The sequence below is a fragment of the Vigna unguiculata genome, chromosome 6, assembly GCF_037176805.1.
Source record: "Vigna unguiculata cultivar grain cowpea cultivar isolate G323 ecotype 2 chromosome 6, ASM3717680v1, whole genome shotgun sequence".
In the NCBI taxonomy this organism is placed as follows: Eukaryota; Viridiplantae; Streptophyta; class Magnoliopsida; order Fabales; family Fabaceae; genus Vigna; species Vigna unguiculata.
In genome coordinates, this window is record NC_140797.1 from 34,950,731 (window position 1) to 34,974,266 (window position 23,536).

At 25.4% G+C, this 23,536-nt stretch overlaps 1 protein-coding gene across 1 annotated transcript; it reads right to left on the minus strand.

Annotated features, from left to right (window-relative positions):
• Positions 1-880: 880 nt before the first annotated feature.
• On the minus strand, positions 881-2,340 carry LOC114188959 (protein STRICTOSIDINE SYNTHASE-LIKE 12-like). The gene is made up of 3 exons (XM_028077641.2): positions 2,073-2,340; positions 1,532-1,822; positions 881-1,438 (listed from the first exon to the last, which is right to left on the minus strand). The coding sequence occupies exons 1-3, from the start codon at positions 2,312-2,314 to the stop codon at positions 946-948; spliced, it is 1,026 nt and encodes a 341-aa protein (XP_027933442.1). The 5' UTR covers positions 2,315-2,340; the 3' UTR covers positions 881-945.
• Between the last annotated feature and the right edge of the window lie 21,196 nt (positions 2,341-23,536).

Below are 23,536 nucleotides of genomic sequence, written 5' to 3' on the forward strand. Positions count from 1 at the left end.
AACTTCCATAAACAATTTTGGGAATGTGATCTAGTGGCTTCGTTCAAATCGTCAAAAGGTATTTTTGGAATATTTGAAAATTTTGGAGATGTAGAAGAAATCCCTTTTCTTTCTCTTTTATCTTTTGCACATTGTAATTTTGTAATTGTAGATAGGTAATTGCTTTTTGCACCCCTATCAAGTTTTTCCATCCTATCCATTTTGAAAATTATTTGTAAAAGGGGCTCCAGAATCTATATAATAACTTTCGGAAAGAATTTTCCAAAATAACCCTATATGAAATGTGTTACGAAAAAAGCTTTTTGGAACATATGAAATATTTTTCGGAAAACCTTTCGGGAAATAATTCTTTTCGTATTTTATTTGAATGTTTTTCATAAGAGTACACAAGGAAATTGATGGGATGTAATAACCAATCACCTTCTATATAAAGAGCAAAAGTTAAGGTCTCTTATAAGGTGTAAAGGTTAATTTTGTTAAAATTATTATTAAGTATTTGAAAAAAATTATTTTCTATCCTTAATTTTATATATTTAATAAACTATGTTTAGTTAGATAAAAATGTATAAATACACCACTCTTTATAAGCATACACAAGATGAACAAATATTATATATTTAAATTTGAGTCATTTCGCTTCGTTTTTAAGACATTATATTATTATATAGTTATCAAAATATCCATAAAGTTGAATATTAAAAAAACACCATACTAAATAAAAGTTATGCCAATATTTATATTTAATTTTTGTATTATTTGTATAATTTTTCCTTTAAGAAACATTTATTATTTCACCCATGCATCCCTATGCGTATTCACAAAGCCATTATTAGTTAATGAAAACATGAAAAGAATATATGTATAAAAAAAAAATAAAGAGTAAAACAGAAAGTAGGGTTGGATAATTTTTATTTATTGGTGTGGATGAAAGTTCCCACAGAAAAACTAAAAGATAGTAGAAACGGAAACATAAGGAGCATGCAAGGAGCCAGAATAGAGTGTCCCATTATGTTCATGAACCTCACTCACGCTCTCACTTCCTAACTCTCCAACAAGAGACACAATCCGTGAAACTACACCGTTCTGTTCTATTCGGAGTCCTCTAGGTATAATAACAGGCCTTGAAGGTGGATTTGGCCCTAAAACATCATTCACTGCAACCCAGAATTCACCCCTTGAGTTCCTCCTAATGTTGTCTGGTCTTCCTCTCAGTTGCAAGAATAGTTCAGAAGAATTTGCTCTTGGTCCTTTCAGCCAAAACCTTCGGATCCTATTTGCCAGATATTCACTCACAAGAACAAATGCTCCATCTCTGCTCACTGCAACCCCAGCTGCCAGAGCAAGACCCCTAATCAAAACTCTTGTTTCATTCGTTTTTGGGTCTACTGAGAATAACGTCCCAGATTGATCTCTACTGTTTTCTAGTGCCCTAGCATCCCTGAAAGAAAAAATCTCACTTTTGTTAACAAAATATTAACGATTTTAACATTTGTGATTAAAAAAAAGAAGGAAAAGTGGCTCCTTAATTTACCTGAATCGGAAGTTAGCACTAGCTTGGGTTAGATAAATGATTCCGGTGTCCACATCAATGTCAATTCCATCGAGAAACTCAAAAGTAAAGTTGCCATGATTCTCTTGTGGTCGAAGAGATTTGAAAATTTGAATGGGTGCTCCTCCTTTGGGTCCAATCTTCACAAGCCCAAAATAAGCATCTGCTGCGTATAGGTCGTTTGTTTGATGGTTGAAACGTAATCCTAAAGGTCTTCCACATTCTGCTTGGAGTTCTGAGAAATCAGCAAGCCCATCACACAATGTCTTGTTCCTGAATTCGACCACCAAACCAACATCAAAAACATAGGATGATCTTCACATAATGTCAGAGTTAGTGTTACAAATTACAATACTTAACTGTGTTCATTGAGACTAAGATTCCATATTTATAAAACAGATTTATAGTATACAAATATACAAAAGTAGCTGCAAATCTCATCTTATAGACAGGTTTTAACTCGTGTTGTAAAATTGAGTTAGAATTAAAAGTTCAATTTTTAATATCGATGTGTGAAGTTTACCTGGTTGGTGAAGTGTAGCCATATTCCTGGAATCCCCTTGGACCAATGTATTTGAGAATTCTTCCATCTGAAACACCAACAAATGGCCCTTCACCGTTTCGATTAAATGCTACAGATTCAGGGCCTGTGAGTGGTGACGGTAGTGGTAACCTTGACAGCATTACAGCCACTGATGGTGAACACAGAAGGAATGTCATGAAAATTGCAGAGAAAGTGATAACCATTGTGATGTTAGACAACATATTGCTATGCTAATGATGTTTTATCAATGTATGACACTGAACAGGATTCAGTGGTGGTATTTATAGGCTTGTGTGTATGTGTGCAATGTAAGAGAAACGTGAAGAACCTGAGTTTGTAACAATGTCGGTAAAAAAAGCAGAGAATTTAGGAACACCAATCTGTCATAAACGTTCAGTTTCCTGTGGGAATGGATTCAGTATTGGGAAAAGTAACATTCTATGTGTAGTTTTTGCATGAAAATGTGAATTTGCAGCATGGGTAGGAAATAAAGATGGATTGTTAGTTTTGTAGTTTTGTTGTGAAACCTCGAAACTTTGTTCTCAACGAACTTTGTTTTTCTCGTGTTGTGTGGCTCATGAAAATTGTTTTTCTTGTTAAACTTTTATCTCACTGTGTTCATGACATCATTTGATCTTCTTCTTCTATGTGTCTCAAAGCCATACATACATATTTTCCTCGAAGTTTAATATTTTTGTGATGAATTCTGTTCCATATGAGAACAAATATAAATTCTGCCTCAAGTGTTTTATAGCTTTAAATATGGTACGAGTGATTTTGAAACCACAATGCACAGAACCAATTTATTATTGTTTTCAATTAATTGGTAACATTCTTAATTGATTTGAATTGGTTAAAAGGGTCTTATATATAAGAATGGAGGGACAATATTTTTTAAAATATTTTTAACTATATTATTAGTCCAAAATATTTGGAACTTTCACGATAACTAATCTCTGGTAAGAAAACTTAGTTAATCCCATGTAATAATCACTCTTTTTAATTATTCTTTTACATTTACAATATTAAAATGAAACATCATGTATCATAACTAATTAGGTTAAATATAAGTTTAGTTTGACGTGAAATTTAAATTCTTCCAAACTTTATATTTTGATCTTAAAATTTAGAAAATAATAAATAAAGTTATTTTAATTTAATTATGTTAAATTTTTTTGACACATTAAATGCAAATGTATTTTATGATAACATTTAAGATGTTTACATGATTTTACATGTTCTCACATTATTTTGATGTATCAAATACATTTTATACTATCATTTAAGTTATTTATACAAGTTGATATATTTTCATTACAAAATCAATTAATAAATATGATTGGCATATAAAAAAAAATTAACATATAATCAGGTTAATAAAAGAACTACGTTCATTATTTTAAAGTTTTTTTTTAACAAGAATGAATTTCATTTATCTTTAAAAAGAATTAATCCTGGTTAATATGGTTGTCCTATAACTTCATTAACCATAAATTTTCAATATTTTTAATTTTCTTCTTTAGATATAAGATCCTTATGAAAAATATACTAAATATTGCATTTGCATCTAAAATAAATAAGACTGAAGGAGAATAATCATTATTAATTAGTAATACAAATATACAACCATCAATGTTAGACCATTGTTATGATCGAGGGAGTTATGGCTCCTCCAAAGTTTTAAATTTTATTTTTTTTATATATTATATATATTTTTTTAAATTTTATTTACTTATTATTATTTTATTTATATTAAATTTAATAAAAAAATTTATGGTATCACCTATTATATATATATATATATATATATATATATATATATAAATTTTTTGTTTAAAAAATAAAATAAAAATCAATTTGATGAACATCGGTTAATAAAAGATAGTAGGGTTTTGTCACTATTTGCAAGGTTCTATTACAATAAATCATTAAGGAAGAATGAGAGTAAAAAGAAAGGTAAAGAGATAGATTAGAAAATAAAAGATTAAAGATGTACCAAATCTCTCGTGAATCGATGTTAGTATCTTATTATGATTTATGTATTTATGATTCAACTATTATGATATTTCTCTCAAATTAAGATTTTTTTCCAAATTAGTATGCATAATTATGATTGTGGGGTTCTTTAATAAAATTGACACGAACTCTATTTATATTTATTCCGAAATTATTATAACCTAAATTATAAAATTTAGAATTTTTTTGTTTTCGGTTGTATATGGTAAAATTTGTAAAATTTTATGAATGTAGCTTGGGTTGTAGTATGAATCATGCTGCACAAAATGAATTAGTTGAATAGCCTTGAATTAGAGTAGAGATTAAAATTTCCTATTATCTTAATTCAATGAATTAGAAATATTATAAATTGGAAAATGCAGATGGTTTAAACAGAAGAAATGAAGAGTATTTTTATTTAATTAGAAAAAATAATTCATATATAAAAAATCTAATTTGACACCCCTATAATTTTTGTTCAAGTTCCATCACAGACAACAATAATACTTATTATTTCTTATAAATGAAAACTTAACTTGATATTTTGAAAGCTTTTATTTTCTTTACCCCATAAATATTTTTTCACCCCATAACTATTTTATTCTTTTTAAAGCAACTTACGAATATGGATTTCAACATTGGTTACAACCTCTAAACTAACTTGGCTCACCACGGGTTCAAGTCAGGTTTGATTGATAATTTTTTTTTCAAAAGTGGGTTGAACTAAATCCGGCTCACTTAACCCATGGGCAGTGGCGGAACTTGGTGAAAATATCTAGGGGTGCCAAATTAGATGTTTTATATATAATTTTTTTAATTAATTTTTTTTATTTAAATCATGCAATTCAAACTTTTCAATTTTTAATTTTCTTAATTTTTTGAATTCACATAAATAAGTATTCTAATTTTTATTTCAATTCAAGAGTATTCAACTAATTCATTGTATGCAATTGAAAATACAAAATAGCAACATTTTATAATGCTGGGTTATACTAATTTGAGAAAAAAGGGTTCATGCCAATTTTATAAAGAAAAAATCCTAAAATCATAGTTAGAGTTCATACTAATTTGGAGAAACTTAATTTGGGAGAAATATCGTAATGGAAGAATCATAAATCTAACATACATATATCATATTAGGATACTTATTCATGAGATCGTGTGAGTATGCATATTTGTTCTCTCTGTTCTCCAAAATTTTTTTTCTAATCTGTTTTTCTTTTATTTCATACTTTTTTGATGACATGTGGATAAACCTTATAACCAGATATAAAATCCTAATCTCTTTAATCCAGTTATTAATCCATCATATTAATTTTTATTTTACTTTTTAAACAATAAAAATATAATATATATATATATATATATAACGTAATAAAATAATATAAATTTTAAATATATATATATATATATATATATATATATATATATATAATTAAAAGCTTGGGAGAGCCATGACTCGCCTTTGTCCCAAGCAAGGTCCGCCATTGCCCATGGGTTAGATGGATTCAAGTCAGGTTGAAGATAGATTGACTCACAACCCACCAACAAGAACACTATTAATTTTTATTTTTTACAATTTTTTTATTATAATTATTTACTACTTCTAATTATATAGGTTCACAATTTGATAATTTTAAATATTAGAATGTTGTTAAAAAATCTTTGAATAGTTTGAATGTTTAATTTATTTGTTTACCAAATTATATGCATTGATATTTTAATCTTTCACTGCTATCTTTATAATTATTTTTCGAGAATTAGGTGAATATTTTAATTTCACTATTATAAAAAATAAATCAAGTCAATTCACTTTCATTGTAATGTAATATATATATATATATATAAAAGACATTTTTAAGTAAGTCAATCCACTAACCCACTAATCCACTAATCCATGGTGGGTCGAGCCGAATTGCAAAGTTTCTAACTTATAAAAAAGTGAGTCAAATTGAACTAATCATTTATTGACTCAACTCATGGTCAGCCAACCTGACTACGAGTTGTCTTTGACACCTTTATTTTTGGATCATCTGTTATCGAAAATTTTTATAACAAGATTTTTAAAATATCTGAAATATGATTTCTGAAACAAGATTTCTGGAATAAGATTTCTATAACGAAACTTTTGGAATGCTTTATGAAACAAGCTTTATAAGGTTGAATTTTCAAGCTTTTCGGAATGTATATAATACCTTATGGAATGATTTTCTCGAGAACAAACTTTTTGGAAGAAATGAAATGTATTGTAAAATAAGTTTTTTGAAACATATGTAATATGTTTTATAAAGAATTTCTTTCGTAGCACATTTTATCTCTTCTTCTTTTTCTGCAATTGTTTTCCCTATGTGGCAATGATGGCTGTGACGACAATAATGGTAACGAAAACAATGGTGAGCAATGAAGAACACTTTTAATATGGAGGTCCGTTTAGTAATGTTGGAAATGCATAAAGCAAAAGCTATTTTGAATCCTTCAATGTTGCAATTTTTAATTCGGCCATTTCTTTCTGTAGCCTAATTTTTTTTTTTTTTTTAAATTATAAAGAGGTGGATGTCTATGTAGTCTTCCAAATAGGTCGTTCTAAAATCATCTTCTAGATTGGATAACCCATCAACAACATATCATATGTTTTGGAAACCTTATTCAATTTTGTTTCAAAAACCTTGTTCCAAAAATATTCGCAAAATTGATAATCCAAAAGTTTACCATAGAAATGGACCATGAAAAGTAGAGTGGTCATATTAAACATTATGGAGGTGTAGGTAGTAATTAAAGGCCGATACTTCATGAAGAAAATTAGTGTTTTATGATTAAAGTCAATATTGAAGAATTATTTCTTTTTGTCCAAGATAAATGGTGAGAAAATTTTTCGATATGAGGTGTGAATCTATTACAAAAGGAAGTGATTTTCGTAAGATTGTCGTGTTTTTCAATTGAACAGTAGACAATAAAATATGTCGAAACACTCTTACACACAAATTAATATATAAATGAGAAAATGAATGTGTACACTAGTAATTTTTCCTTTGTAAAAGTAGAAACATAAGTAAAAATTTCCTCTCTCCGGTCTTTAGTTTTTCAGCACTTTTACTTTCCTAGCATTGCATTTGCAAAATTTAGAAAATTTTTATTTTATTTGAAATAATCTAAAGTCCGATATAAATATCAACATTTATATCGTATTGTACGTTAATGACGTAAATGTCAAATTTTACATCAAGTCCTTATCATTTAAAAATAAATAAGTTTCAATTATTTAAAAAAGTGTTAGCACATTTTTTTAGTCATTATTTTTTTCTAAATTTGGCGTAAACAGTATGAAAAAAAAGAAGAGAGAGACAAAATTTTCACATGTAATTACCTATTTATCTTTAGGTTAAATTGCTCTTTTGATCCATCTATTTGTCATGAAATTTCACTTTAGTCTTCAAGTTTTTCGTTGTCTCAATTTAGTCATCAACTTCTTAAAAATGACTTAATTTGGTCATCATTGTTAACTTTGACCAGACGGTGTTAAAATCAACGCCACATGTCAATTTCTTATTTTTTTGAATTTTTTTTTACTTTTTACACGTGTCACTTCATAGTTGTGCCACGTATCAAAATTGTTAATTTTTGACACGTGACACAATTGTGAACTGACACGTGTAAAAATTAAAAACATTTTAAAAAATTTTAAAAAAATAAAAAATTGACACATGGTGTTGACTTTAACACTATCTGGTCAAAGTTAACTGTGAGAACTAAATTGAGTCATTTTTAAGAAAATGAGGACCAAATTGAGACAACAAAAAACTTGAGGACCAAACTAAAATTTGATAACAAATAGAGGGAACAAAATAGTAATTTAACCTTATCTTTAAGTCTTTAAGTGTGTTTAAATGTCGAGTTAACATTTATTCAAAAAATATAAACCGTATAAGGGCTAAGAATATGTTGTACCGAGACGGTTAGAAAATAAAGTTTAAGTTTAATTTATAAATTTGGTTTATAAGATGAAATTTGTCCCCTACTTATATATTATAAATTTGTCATATTTTAGTAAATGTGAAACTTTTAACAGACAAAAGTTATTCTTTATATCCATGAAATTTCTGTCCTAAAATTTTTTCTCAAATAATAGTTCATAGAACTTCATTTGGTTCTTTAGTCCTTGAATAAAAATTACAAATAGTAGCACAAATAACAGCTTATACACGGTAATTTAGCTGGAGGGAACAATAGAAATACATATGTGGTTGCTCACAAAAATTGAAGTTATAACCTTAATACCTTCCTATACCCTTTGCAAGTTTTGTCTATACCAAAACACAACAAGTAGGTCTCCTTGTTCATCTTGCACCTGCAAGGTGCTGAAATACAATGAAACTGAAGTGGATTGTATTATGGTATAAACTTTTCTGAAAACATTATTTGAAAAGAAGAAGAAATATTAATAAAATAAGTTTTTTTATTTAATTAAAATTAACTTATAATGTGACGTCTCACTTAGAGTTACATTACTATTAATCAATATAAAATAAATAAGCATTCACACGATGTTCACATTATTCTTGTATAAATCTTAAAGAAAAAAAGAAGAAGAATTTTTCTCACTATACTAAATTATATTACGTATCCATAATTAGTTAGTTTGTTTAATAACATTAAAAAAATATTTCATTAATAATTCATTTTAGTGACAAAAATCGTTAGTCACTGTAATAATTAATTTAAATATCAATTTACAAAATAAAAAATTATTGATTACTAAAGTTATTATTATTATGAATGAAAAATTGTAATTAATTGTTATAAATAATATAAAATACATAACTAACTTCCCTTATCTATTAAGACTTGTTTACTCAAGTTTAAGCTTTTAACTTCCTTTTCTTCGTAAAAAAGTTAAATCCACACAAAAATGAATTTGATAAGTGGTGGATATTGATAAATAATTTTAGTTAAACCATTTCTCCTCCTAAATATACATTTAGAATTAAAAATTTAAAAATCATATAAAATAATTTTAATAAGTTATCTTATAAACCAAGTTTAACTTTAAAAGTTTGTTTCACGTTTTCATTATTATTTTTTTTATAAAAAAATATCTATGAAGAAATTAATCCAAATACATCCTAAACTTCACTCCACTAGTGTTTGTATCGACCAATTAGTGCATAGAAAATTATATTCAGTTTTTGAAAGAATATTCAAATGTTGTCTTTTACTTTGTTGATTTTCTCCGACTTTGAATTTAGTCTCTGTCTTTGAAATTTCCCCATTAACTACATCCAAATTACTTTGACATCTCTTCTTGTTCAAAAGAAGATTGTTACTTTTTTGTATTTTTTTTTAATAGAAAAACGTCTTAAACTTTCAACGTTTAGAAAAACACTCCAATCACCACAGAAAAAGTTCAAACTCTTTTTTTTTTCTTTTTTTGTTGTCTCAAAAAGCTTGTCACTTGTTCATTATTTTAATAAACATGTGTTAAACTTTCAACACTTGAAAAAAATTTCTGACTGAACAACCAAAGACCAAACCCCGTTTTTTCTTTCTTGCAAGCACATGTCACTCAGTGTCAAAGTTTGGTAATCCTAATTCCGAAAGAATGAGTAAGGAACATTCCATTTTGGGAATTAATATATTGTACAAAATTTTGAGTTCATATAATAACAAAATTTAATACACCAAATAAAGAGAGAGAAAAAAGTGTTAATTTTCCATAAGTATAACTTAAATCTTTCGTCTAAACTAATTATGTTGTTTGTGTATAATTAGAATAACGTTAAACATGAATTCATAATCTACAAGCTAAAACAACCTCAAATAATTTGAATTTTCATATTGAAAACATAAATCCAACACTACAAACACCAAACCTACACGCACTTTATCTTCTCATTCAAGTTTTCAATCCTATCCAAATCCTAGAACCCTAGGTGAACACGAAGAACATTAAAAAATGTTGTAGTCAATATTGAGCTACAACATTAGAATTTGTGATTTAAAGTTCCGAAACATGACATCATTAAGTGACAACATTGACCCTTTGAGTCAAAAACAATGTGAAGATTATAGAAGTGAGCTGAAATTAAAAGCTATGGTCCATCCCAATATTTTTGTTTCTTTTCTCTTTTCTCTCATTCGTCTAGATGCAACTTTCCTTATATACTTTACCCTTACCAACCCTGCACATGAATTTGTCTCATGCTAACTTCACCACAACTTCTGAAATGATGGCAGGGATATGAACCACATTTCATTGCATCAAAGACAAGAGTAGTACAAAAGGGTCATTTAGCTAAAAAAAGTTTAGTCCTTTTCGTTTTACAAATAATAGATTTATAAGATATAGAGTGGGGATCCAAAGCCTCACTTCAAACAAAATAAAGAAGAAACTAGTAGAAGAATAGTAGAAGGATACTATAAAAGTGAAGAGTTATTGTGAAAGTTGACAACGTAACTCAATAAATCTTTTAGATATATAAAACACTAGTAGGTGTATGTCATTAAATAATTTATAATTCTCACTCAAAAAATAGAAAAGAAAATTTGTAGTTTTTGTCATGAAAATTATATATATTATTGATTATAGGTATGACCCTTGTTTAATAAGTCTTTTGGGTGTATTAGGATGACAACGAGTCGGGTCGGACACAAATAGTGTTTATCCGTAACTCGATCTGCATCAAAGAAAATTCATACACTACCCGCTCGTTTATCCATTAGATATACGCTTAAAAAATATGTGGGTATTTTAAAATTTGCAGAACCCGTGGATATTCACGAATATTTAAAAAAAGATATTTTATAATTTTATAAAATAATATTTAAATAAAATTAAAAAAATATAAATTAAATTTTAATTTAATCTAATAAAATATAAATGAATTTTAATTTTAATTAAATTTATTTAAATAAAATATATTTTTAATTTTTAATTTTATTTTTTTGCGTGTAACGAATATATGTGAATACAGATAATATGATACATGCATCCTATCTGTTTATAAATAGGTAATTAAATACTCGTTACCCATTACCTGCAAGTAAAAAATATCTGTTGATATTAATTATCTGTCATGAATTTTATTTACAGACATTTGCATGTACGAATATTCTTGTGATTCTTAGATGTACGTGTATATCTCAAAAGAGTTTGAGATTTTTGTTAAAAAAATTATACGAGATGATTTACAACTTTTGTTAGAAAAGTTGCACGATAAATTTGAAGTTTTTATCAAAAGATTGCATGTTGAATAATAATACTCTGGTTAAATATTCATGGATTCAGGTTTTACGGTGTGAAACTATGTTAAAATATTATGTGCTTTTTTGATTTATATTTTATATTCTTATTTATGAGTCAACTTTATTAAAAAGATATTATTTTTTTATTGTGCGATTTGTAATATCTATATATATTAGCTAAATAATAATGTGATTAACGAAAATGTAAGACGAAGTATTGATGTGGTGTGTGAACAAGCAAGGTTATTAGAGCAATTATAGGAGGGACAAAGGACTAATGAAAAGATTGGGGTGAATCACGATGACTCAGAAAACAATTTAGTGAATATTATTGGGCCCTTATTATTTTGTCATCTTCGAAGAAGACTATGCATATATTTAACCCAACCCACACTCCATAGACTTCACAAACACATTGGGTCCAACAATAATTTCAGTCTCAGAGGTCAAGTTTAGCACACTTCACACATAATAAACAAAATTTCTTAAGTCAACCAGGTTTGGCTTCTTACTTATGAGTCAAAAATTGTTGTGACACCTTTTTGTGCTTTGACCTAAGAGTAAAAGGAAAATAGTACCTTGTTCCTTAAAATATTGTTTTGGTGAAGTTGTTGGTGCCATGTTCTGTCAAATTTACGTCTCCTTTTGTTTTTGCTTAAGAATTTATTGTAAAGTTCATCAAATAATAAAGAGTTGTTGGAAAATAGTATTTTTCAGGCTCAACCACCCATAGCACGAGTTTGAATTTAGTTAAAATGTAACTTTTAATAGTTAATATTTTTTGTTTGGATAAGAAATTTTGATGATTATAAAAAATTAAAAAGCATGATATTTGAATTGTTAGATAATTGTTTTTTTTTATATTTGTTTGAATAAAATAATTATATATCTTATGTATATATATACATAGATTTTAATAAAGTAATTGAATTTTTTCTTTTAATATAAATTTTATTATAAAAATAAAATTTTACAATTAAATAAAAAATATTAGTCAAATTTAAATATTCAAATAATATTTAGCAATTTATTTTTTTTTCAATATAGGTGTATATAAAGGAAAGTAACCAGTTGTAAAATTTTATTTCTTGAATAAATTTCATATTTTATTACTTTATTTATTTGAAATATATTTTATAAATTTCTAAATTAAATTTTTCTTTTCATTTTTTCATTCAGACATATATTTTACTCCAATAATTTTTAAATTCACCAAAAAAATTAATTATTTTCTTAAATTATTTTATCCAAACACACTATAAAATTCTGTGAATGATAAAACTTAAAAAAAAAATATGGTATAACATGATTGAAGGATAATTTTGTTCTATGTAATTGATCAGAAATTTAGTCATGTGAACTATGTTTGTTAAAGAATGTTCTTAAATGAATATCACCATGATGAGGGATTTTTTTTAACTCCCGTCTAAAATATTTTACATTCCCAAAAAACAAAACAATTTTTAACATTTTAACCAATGACATGACTAAATATAACTTATACACATAAATATAAATATAAATTAAATTAAATATAAATTAAATTTTAAATTAAATTAAATTTAATCTAATCTAATATAAAATTAATTTTAATTAAATTTAACTTAATAACATGACATCCCATTTAAATCTATTAAATACAATATTATATAAATATAACATAAATAGAACATACGACAATGAAGTATATATGTACTAAATCATTACAGTCATCCAAGATATATTAAAAAGAAAGTCACTGACACATAATAATGCCCCAAAAACATAAACAACAAGCATGACAGTTTGCCAAAAGGTTGCTCACAAAGCAACTAAACTACAAATTTAAAAGAAAGGTTCTTCAAAAGGAGCTCAACTTAAAACAAGACCCAAGCGCCTAACTAAACTGCAGCATGTCCATCATCCTGATGACCACCAAGGATTTCCACATCTGCTTACACCAAATAATTTGTGATCATTGCAAAAAGGAAAAGTCAAACAAAGAACACAAACACAAAGAGAAAATGGTAAGCTAGAGTAAAAAGAAATTTTGAACATGTCATTACCAATGGGTTTCACCCTACCGCGTACAAGGTTAGTCCATGATAATGATAATCTAAGACCTCCTGCTACTCTCATCACTTGAATCAGTCTGCTCTATGTGAGACTGATTGATTCTTTAGAGCTTTAGGATGCAACCTTGCTTGAATCCTTATCTGATTTTATACACTACAACACCACTATGAAATCTCCCCACGAGACTCATGAAATTACGTCTATCTCATACCATAATCATGATCTCACATCAAATCCACATGTTACCTCAAGCATTACAACCTCATGCCAATGCATCACCAACCAACCAATTCATAAATAATTTCATACCAATCACGTCAATTTCAGTCTCATTATATCACATGCAACATACAAAGCATCATACCATTAAGGAATAAGACAACCAACAAATAATAGAGAGAAATTAATTAAACACGCTCCAGCACCTATCTCGCTCGAGCGACAGAGAGTTCTCGCCTAAGCAAGAGCTCAAATAGTGAGCACTGCAAGGTTCCTGCGAATTCTCGCATAAGTGAGACCTCCTCGCCTGAGTTAGATTACTCTCGCTCAAAATTGGAGTTCATTGCTAGAGCGACAACTCGGGTCAAAACCAGGAGGGAGTTCCTGCTACTCTGGCCTAGGCGAGACTTGCTTGCTTGGGCGAAAATACCAATTTTCTCTACTGTTCACGCATGCAAATCAGATTCAAGCAATACAAAGCAACATCTCAACATTTCCAAACAACCACAACAAGTAAGCATTTTAAACATGAAACAGAACTAAAAATGAGCAGATATTTTAAAAACGTGAAAAACCATAGCTTCCCTTACCTGGATAGATGCTAGCAAACCAAAACAGACACCCAACAGCAGTGGTGGATCTTGATCAAGAATGTTGAAGGGGCCAAAGTAATATGGTTATTTGATTTTGATTGAATCATTAGTATAATGTTTTCAAAAAATAACTTATGTAACTGAACAATTGAATCATTAGTATAATGTTTCAAAATATGTGAAGAAGTAGAGTCTATGTTGTTTTTCATCTTCACGTAGTTTTTCTTGTATCACTTCTAAAAAAACATTTATTATTTTATTCTTCATCAATATACTTTTTTTAAAATATATTAAAAAATAATTTGTTATAATCTAATAAAAAATTAACAAACATAATTATAAAAGAGAAATATATGGTAGTCAAGTCACATAATACATTATTTTTTACTTTTATAATAATAAAAAATGAATATACAAGATACTCATGAGATAAAAAATAATAATTTTAATAACTATTAAACTAATATTTCATTATCAAGACAAGAGAGTTACATCTTGTTATTCGGAAAGAAAAGAAACAAATAAGAAATAAGAGCAAAAATAATGAATATATATATATCTAACTTTATTTTTTCTTCAAAAAAAAAATACAAGAATGAAAAACTAGAAAGACAATGAGAAAGAAAATAAAAAATATCTTATTAAATATTTTGTTTAATTACTCTTTTGGTTAATATTTCCAAAAATATCAAGATCTTCCCCTGTTTTTTAGTCTCAATTTAATTTCAATTTAGTCACAATTTGATATTTTTAGATAAAAATATAGATAAAAAAAGTAATTAAACATAAATATTTGTATTCTTTGTTATATTTGATTTTATGTTTTATTATTTATTAGTATTAAATATTTTATTTTATAAAAGAAATAAAAAAATATAATTTAATTTTCTTTATTTTTTAAAATACACTATTTATAATTTAAAAAAATTTCAAAATTCTTAAAAATTTCAAAAACATATATATAATTTAAAAAAAATCAAAAGTATTTTGGGGGGCCAAGGCCCCTCCCAGCTTCATAGAAGCTCCGCCCTGCCCAACAGATGAGCACCACAGCTCCAGTAACGAACTAAATGGTTGGTAAAGTACAAACATAAGGACAATAGTAAATTTATACGAACAAACTGGAGACAGAACCAAGGCAACAGAGATAGAAAAAGAGTAAAGGAAAGATTGAGGTGGGAGGATTTGAGCTCAACTAGTTCGGAAAAGGAAGAAGCTTATGTTCTAGCAGAGCTTTCTGTTTCAGCACTGTGAAAGGAAGGGGATCTGTTTATGAAAAAGGAGACAAAATGAGTGGGTAAGTGACTGGAAGGGTCTTGAGATACTAAGTGGACTAACCTCGGTCTAACTAAAAAGACCAAGCTCTAAACGTTGAAGACAAAAAAAAGAAGTCTTACAAATAAAATATAAATAAAATTTTAATTTTAATATAAATAAAACGATATCCACAATTAATTTTAATTTAATTTAAATTTAATTTAATAAATAATTTTAATTTTAATTAAATTTAACTTAATAAAACATAAATAAAATTTTAATTTTAACTTTTTATGAAAAGATATTCCCGAATACAAATATTTTTATCATCTAGACCCCGACTCTGGTCCAAAACCATACCTTTCAACTTATAATAAATGTTACATGTGCAAAATGATAAAAGTTAACAACAATTTAAACAGTCAAACGTTATAATTACTACCAATAAAATATCAGAACTGGTAGGTTATCAAATAATATGCACCACATAACCTTTGATGTGAAGACTTTCTTGTATTCCTGAAGATGGTGTTTATGAGATAAAGAAAAGAAAAGCTGAAACTTTTGGACCACCATGAAAACTGCTTTAGAGGAAGACTTTGAAATTGAAAGTGGATGCAATGGCATGCCTATACAGTAGCCATAACTATTAAATAATTAGTCTTTGAATAAGAGCAGTGTAAGAGAGAGATACCATACCATTCATTAATTGATTTTAATGTAAGAGTTCACAACAAGTGGTTTCTCTATTTTCCTTATATTTTTTTGTGTGCTTCGTATATCTATATAAAGTGCTATTAAAAATTAAAAATATTCAAATAAATTCATAGGTGGAATATGGACTATTGCATAATGTCGACACTCTTAAAATGTATTAGTATAAATAATTGTATATATTGTTGTGCAAATATATCATTCTTAATTTTTTTTCTAAATTTTGTCTTGCACCTTTTTTTCCTTTAAGGGTGTGTTGTTATGAGTGGAAAGATTTGAGAGGAGAAGAATATGATTGATTTGAGTGAATTTAAGGATAAAGTTTGAGGATAAAGTTTGTGTTATTTTTTTAAGGGATTTTGGGATGATAATTGAGTAAATTTGAGAGTAAATTTTGTGAAAGTGTGTAAAATTTGAGTAATGTGACTAATAAAAAATTTAATTTATGAAAAAATTAGATTATCAATTTGTCATTGGTGTTAAATGTGATATAAAACTATAATGAGATAAGTTGTAATTAATTTTAAATTTTTTCTTCATAAATAAAAATATGAATAATATTTATTAATTGAAGAAAATATTATAATATTTTTAAAGTGAAAAATAAAATATTTAAAATTTGTTAATTAAAGCAAAAACGGATGTGGATAAAAGATTCAAGCACATTTGAACCGGATACATCACAGATGTTCCGGATAAGTGGAGAATGAAATTGGAATCGAATATAACTTCATTGTATTCGTTCCATTACTTCTTCGTATTAGACATGTATTTCCATGAAAGAAAATCAATGATAGAATGGTAAAAGATTTTTTAATATAATAACAAAGTAGTAAATAACAAATTTCTCTCAAAAATCTCCTAAAAATAGCTGAATCCAAAATGAAATAATTTCACAAATAATCACTTGTAATTCATTTCCTTTCATCCAGAACGAACACCAATGTTTCTCGTAAATCATCATTATCTATCCATTGACTACATTAATTCTACCGATAAAAACAAACCCTAAAGGATAATATATGTACAATCAAATATATCTAATTATTTTATTGTTATAATTGATAAGATATCACAAGTTTTATTTTTCGTACAATTAATAGTTAAAGCTAAAAAAATAATGCTTTCATCAATTATTATTATATACTGTAAATCAATTGAACATATATAATAAATTGAAAAAAAATATATATTTTACTTATTTTGGTAAAGATTTACATGACCAGCAAGACAATATTATAGTATTATGTGAAATCTTTTACCGAAATCAGAATCTATATTTTTTTAATATAATATATTTACGTATTTTAAGTCATAATTTGTTTATTATTAATACTATTAATGATTAATAATTTCTGTAACAAAATATCTTCTATTATTGTAAATAAGTTCCACACTTATTTCTAAAGAATCAAAATTATATGGTAAGAAATTGAATTTTTTTTAGTATTTAGTCTATTGAAGATCTGTATCTCATTGTGTCCAATTGATTGTCTTAGACAGTATCCCTATGTTAAAGCCATGTCTAATTTTTAATTTGTCTTTGTTGATATTACTTTTTACATTCATTAAAAAAACTTCAAATATGATTTAATATTTTAATAATAATGATGATGATAATATTTTGTTCATAATTTCAAATGATTATTTAATTGACTCAAATGTATATTTATATTATTACATATTTATATCATATATTAAATTATACTTATTCTTATTTTTCCGGTCAATATGGTACCAATTAGTAAAAAATTATTTCATTATACTTTATTGATTAACAATAATTTTTTGCATTAATATTGGTAATAATTAATAAAAGACACTCCATTATTGTAATGCAATGATAAAATATGAATTTGTATTTTTATTATTGATTCTTAAATCAAACTATATACAATAAATAATTAACTAAATTCATGATATTTATTCATATGTACTCGTTGATACTAATTATATTGGTAATATTTTAATATTATTAAAATTATAATCAATTGTTAAATTAACCTAACTTCTTCCCAATCGTTATAAAATGACATATACTTAATCGTTATAATGAATAATATAGCATAACAGTATTTATTTAATAACATAATAAATAATTAATACTAATAAATTAATTTTTTAATCAGTTATTATAATATTTTTTTTCTCTCAAAAACATTAATGTTCCAAGTTTTATATTAGACTAATCTATATACACAAAAGTAAGTAAATAAATTAGGCAAGCGATTAATATAATTTGACATCGTTTTAGAAAAATCATAACACATATTTTTTAATATAATATATTTTAATTTTAAAATATTTTAATTCATAGATTTTTACTTATTATTATTTTAACTATTAATACTATAACAAATTATTAAAATGATGTAATTTGACCTATGGATAATATTCATACAATAGTATATATTAAAAAAATAATAATACTCAACATATTATACGAAAGTCACACAACCCCTTTTTTTAATTTCTTCTACATTCAAATAATTTAATTTTTATAATTTTACTTCTCATATTATTAAGGTTTGCAACCGAATCTTAAATTTCTGTAAGTAAATTAGATACTACAAATAATAAAAATTAGTAAAAAATTGAAATAATTTTTGAAACTAGTCTATTTAAAGATTTGGATATCATTTTGTCCAATTAATTGTATGTAGGTAAGTGAATATATATATATATATATATATATATATATATATATAAATCACTTTCAATTTTTTATTTGTTTCCTGACTAGCATTTATTTTTAATTTATAACTGAAAATTTTCAAATATGTGTTGATATTTTTTAAATTATTTTATATTATCATTTTATTAGCTTAGATTTACATAACTGATATTATACTTAATAATCTTTTTTCTAATTAATATTATTAATAACTAATGATAAAACATTCAACTTTTTAATGGCATTTTCTGGGCATTAATATTTTTAATAATTAATAAAAATATGATTTTTCACCGTAATAATATATCAATTTTTAATATTTTTATTTACTATAACCGAATTCATCGGGGAAAACAAATTGTATTCTTTAAATAATTAATTTAATTTATGATATACCTTCATATTTACTCATCAATAGATCTATTTTCAACTTAATAACAGTTATGATGTACAGATACGATATGTGTATTGGATATCCGATACATACGCTCGTTTTTTGAAAATAATAGGATCTCATATGTGATAGATACGCGATATGTGAATATTGAAAAATTTGTACAATAATTCATAAAAACATAATAAATATATGATTTTTTGTGTGAATCTAAATTAAAACTACATGTACTAAAGTTGTCAATATAAAAAATATAAATTATTGTCATCATAAAAGTAGCATTATAAGAAAACTCTTAAATAATGATCAATTTTAATAACAAAAATACGTTAGAGACCAATTTCCTAATTAGAGACAAATTTCCTAAATCCTAAACCTTGGTAGCTAATATTAGTGACAAATTTAAAAACCAATTATTTTGGTAGTCAAAATCTTGATAATTAATGTTAGTGACCAATTCATAATAAACTTATTTTAATTATCAATTTAGAGACTAATTATAATTTTCTTTGAACTATGTTAGTTGTCAATAATTTTTAGTTTTTAAATGGGTACTTAAATCGATCACTATATAGTAACTAATTATTTTTTGTCACTAAAATTGAACATCATTTAAAGCTTTTCTTGTATTGTATTACGACTTCATAAACTAGATACTTAGTGATAAGTATCAATAAAATATCATATATAAATACGTGTCAGACACAGATACATAATCCAAGTTGAAATATCGGTGCATCATATAATAATATAGTTTTTTGCATGTACTATGACACCATAATGTTTCCAACAACTCAGGTTTACATTATAATATAAAATTAGAGTTTGTACTTTTACTTAGTTAATTTCATATAATTTGTAAAATTTTGTTAACTTATTTTATTTTTTATAAAAGGGTTAGATATGTTCTTGCTTTCTCAAGTTTCAGTGAAATTTAGAATTAGTCTATCTTCAAAACTTTTGACCAATTTAGTCATTCATATTTAAAAATACGTGAATTTAGTCCTTTTAACCAAATTTTGTTAAGCTTATATGATGTTTTAAGCACATTTCGTGATAGTATTTGAATTGTTTACACCGTTTGACACATTTTCACTTCAATGTTAACTCAAATATTATCATAAGATGCGTTTAAAATGTCAAAAAAACTTAACAAAATTTGATAAGAATGATTAAATTTACGCATTTCTAAAAATAAAAGACTAAGTTGGTATAAGATTTCGAAGGATGACTAATAGGGATGGCAACGGGGCGGGGCGGGTACGGGTATCATGATCCCATCCCCATCCCCATAATAAAAATTCATCCCCATCCCCATCCCCAAACCTAACGGGTATACAACTTTTGACCCATCCCCATCCCCACCGGGTAACGGGTATTTTCTTATACCCATACCCATACCCATTTTTTTATTGTTCCATATATCAATTAAATATTTTTTATAAAAAAAATTTAAAAATCACACCAACGGAATCACGATACTATCAAAATATTCAATATTAAAATAACATACTCTTTTTGATTTTCATGATGTCAAATATTAAGAAAAATATTATAATAGTATAAATCTCAAATTAAAGTATCAAATAACAACTAAATAAAATTCAAATAATTATATAAAAGCTAAAAAATTACACATTACTAAAATTTTATAATAACCAAAATATTTATTAATTTTACAAATGATCAGTGGTTTCATTTGCATTCGATCCACCTACACATAGAAAAAAAATGAAAAATTAGATATGATATAATAATTGAAATTGAAAATTTTAATTACTAGAATATAATGTACCTTCTTCATCAGATTCATTTTCACTCATGAGAACATCTTTTCCTTTTAATTTTTTAACACCTACAAACACCAAATGTAGAATATTAGATGAGAATTCACAAAAAATACTAACAAAAAATATTAATAAATTTGAGTAACTTACCTAGATGGTTTGAGTTCCATATCCAACTTCTTGTACACATCAAAGCCTCTATAGTAAATAATTAAACATTATCATGAAACAAAAAATAAATAATAAATAAAATTATCATAAAGGAGTAAAGATAATTAAATGTGTGACCCAAATTTGAGAATATCCATTTGAACATAACATAACGGAAAAAAAAATGTATAATTAAGATTATGATAAAAGGAAAAGTACCTTGAAGATCTGCTTAAACCTTAAAGAACAAGCCAAACAATTAAAAGAGAGTAAAAAAGTGTATAACCAAAGTAAAAAAAAGAAGAGCTACAAAATAAGAGTCAAACATTTTCATGAAAATAAATAAATAAATAAAGATAATCAAATGTGTAACCTAAAAATTATTTCATAGAATGAAATTGAGGAACACCTATTTGAACATAACCATGTACAGAGAGTAAAAATTATGTAATAAGAAGAAGAAAAATTACCTTCAAAATTAAATCTTGAAAAACAAACCAGACAATTGAGAGAGTAAACAAAGTGTATAACAAAAAACAAAGAGAATGAGAAATATGTTTTATATATATATATATATATATATATATATATTATATTATATATTATATTACTATGTATATATATATTATATGTGTGGATATCTTATGTTTATATATATATATATATAATTATTTATATATATTATATTATATTATATATTATATTATTATTACTATGTATATATATTATATGTGTGGATATCTTATGTTTATATATATATATATATATATATATATATATATTTATAGATATATATTTATTTTAAGTATATATTATATTATATTATATAATAATATAAATATAATAATATATATTATATTATTATGTATATATATTATATGTATATGCGTAGATATTTTATGCTTATTTATATATATATATATATATATATATATATATATATATTTCTTTTAAATTTTTATAAATTTGTCATGTTATAAATTTGTTTATAAAAGATCTCACTAGTTAAATGATTAATTTGTTTTATACGTATATATTATATATATTATATTATATTATTATGTATATATATTATATGTATATTATATTATATTATATTATATTATATTACATGTATATGTGTAAATATATATATATATATATATATATATATATAAATAAGTATATTTTATTTATATGTATATATACTATATTATATTATATTATATTATATTATATTATATTTTATGTGTAAATATATTATTTATTTATATATATTTTTTAGATTATTTAATAAATTATAAATAGTTTAGTAATTTAAGCGGGGACGGGTATTTGGGCGGGTATATATATATCCCCATCCCCATCCCCATCCCCAGTTGAAAATTTCGGGTATTACCCATACCCATACCCAGTCAAAGCGGGGATTCCCCGTCAAAACGGGGACGGGTTCGGGTGATACCCACGGGCACGGGTTTATTTGTCATCTCTGATGACTAATTCCAAAATTTAGTGAAATTTGAGGACCAAAAACATATTTACCCTCTTATAAACACCAATTATCTTTTTATTCATAAAATTTAATAGGTCCCAAATTTTTCCACGCACGCACTATATAAACTAATATATTTATAATTCAGCATTATTGATTAAATAATGGATATATAGGAGCCATTTGATTTCTCATCTATCTTGTGTATAAAAACCCGATTAAAAATTTTATATTTAATAAGTTCATATTTTAATTGCTAATTTTATTGCACAAAAATCGATATAAATACAAAAATGTTTATTGCTATATTTATAAAATTGCTAAACTAAAAATAGTCAAAACTATGTTAATATTTTTATATAGTAAATATTATTAGTCTGAAATATTGACTAAATTATTAATATTTAATAGCACAATAATGGATATTAAATACAAAAATGTTTTTTTGCTATATTTATAAAATTGCTAAACTAAAAATAGTCAAAACTATGTTAATATTTTTATATAGTAAATATTATTAGTCTGAAAGATTGACTAAATTATTAAATGTAATTATATATATAATAAATATTAAAAACTGTTTAGTTATTTACTTATTTATTTAGTAATACCTAATTTGATCCTTCCAGAAGTGAAGCATAACGGTTGAGTTTTTGAATAAAATTGAAACACTAATGGATAGAGTTTTGAATAAGCATTTTATCTGAAAAGTGATTGATAACGTATCAATTATATCCAAGTATTAGTGAAATTCTCAATACATAACAGTCAAAACTGTTGATTTTATTTAGTTCCCTGTTAGCAAGAATAGTTCAGATTTATCATTTTTATCTGTATTAATACAAGTATTTATTGTTATATTTATAAAATTGCTGAACTAAAAATAGTCAAAACT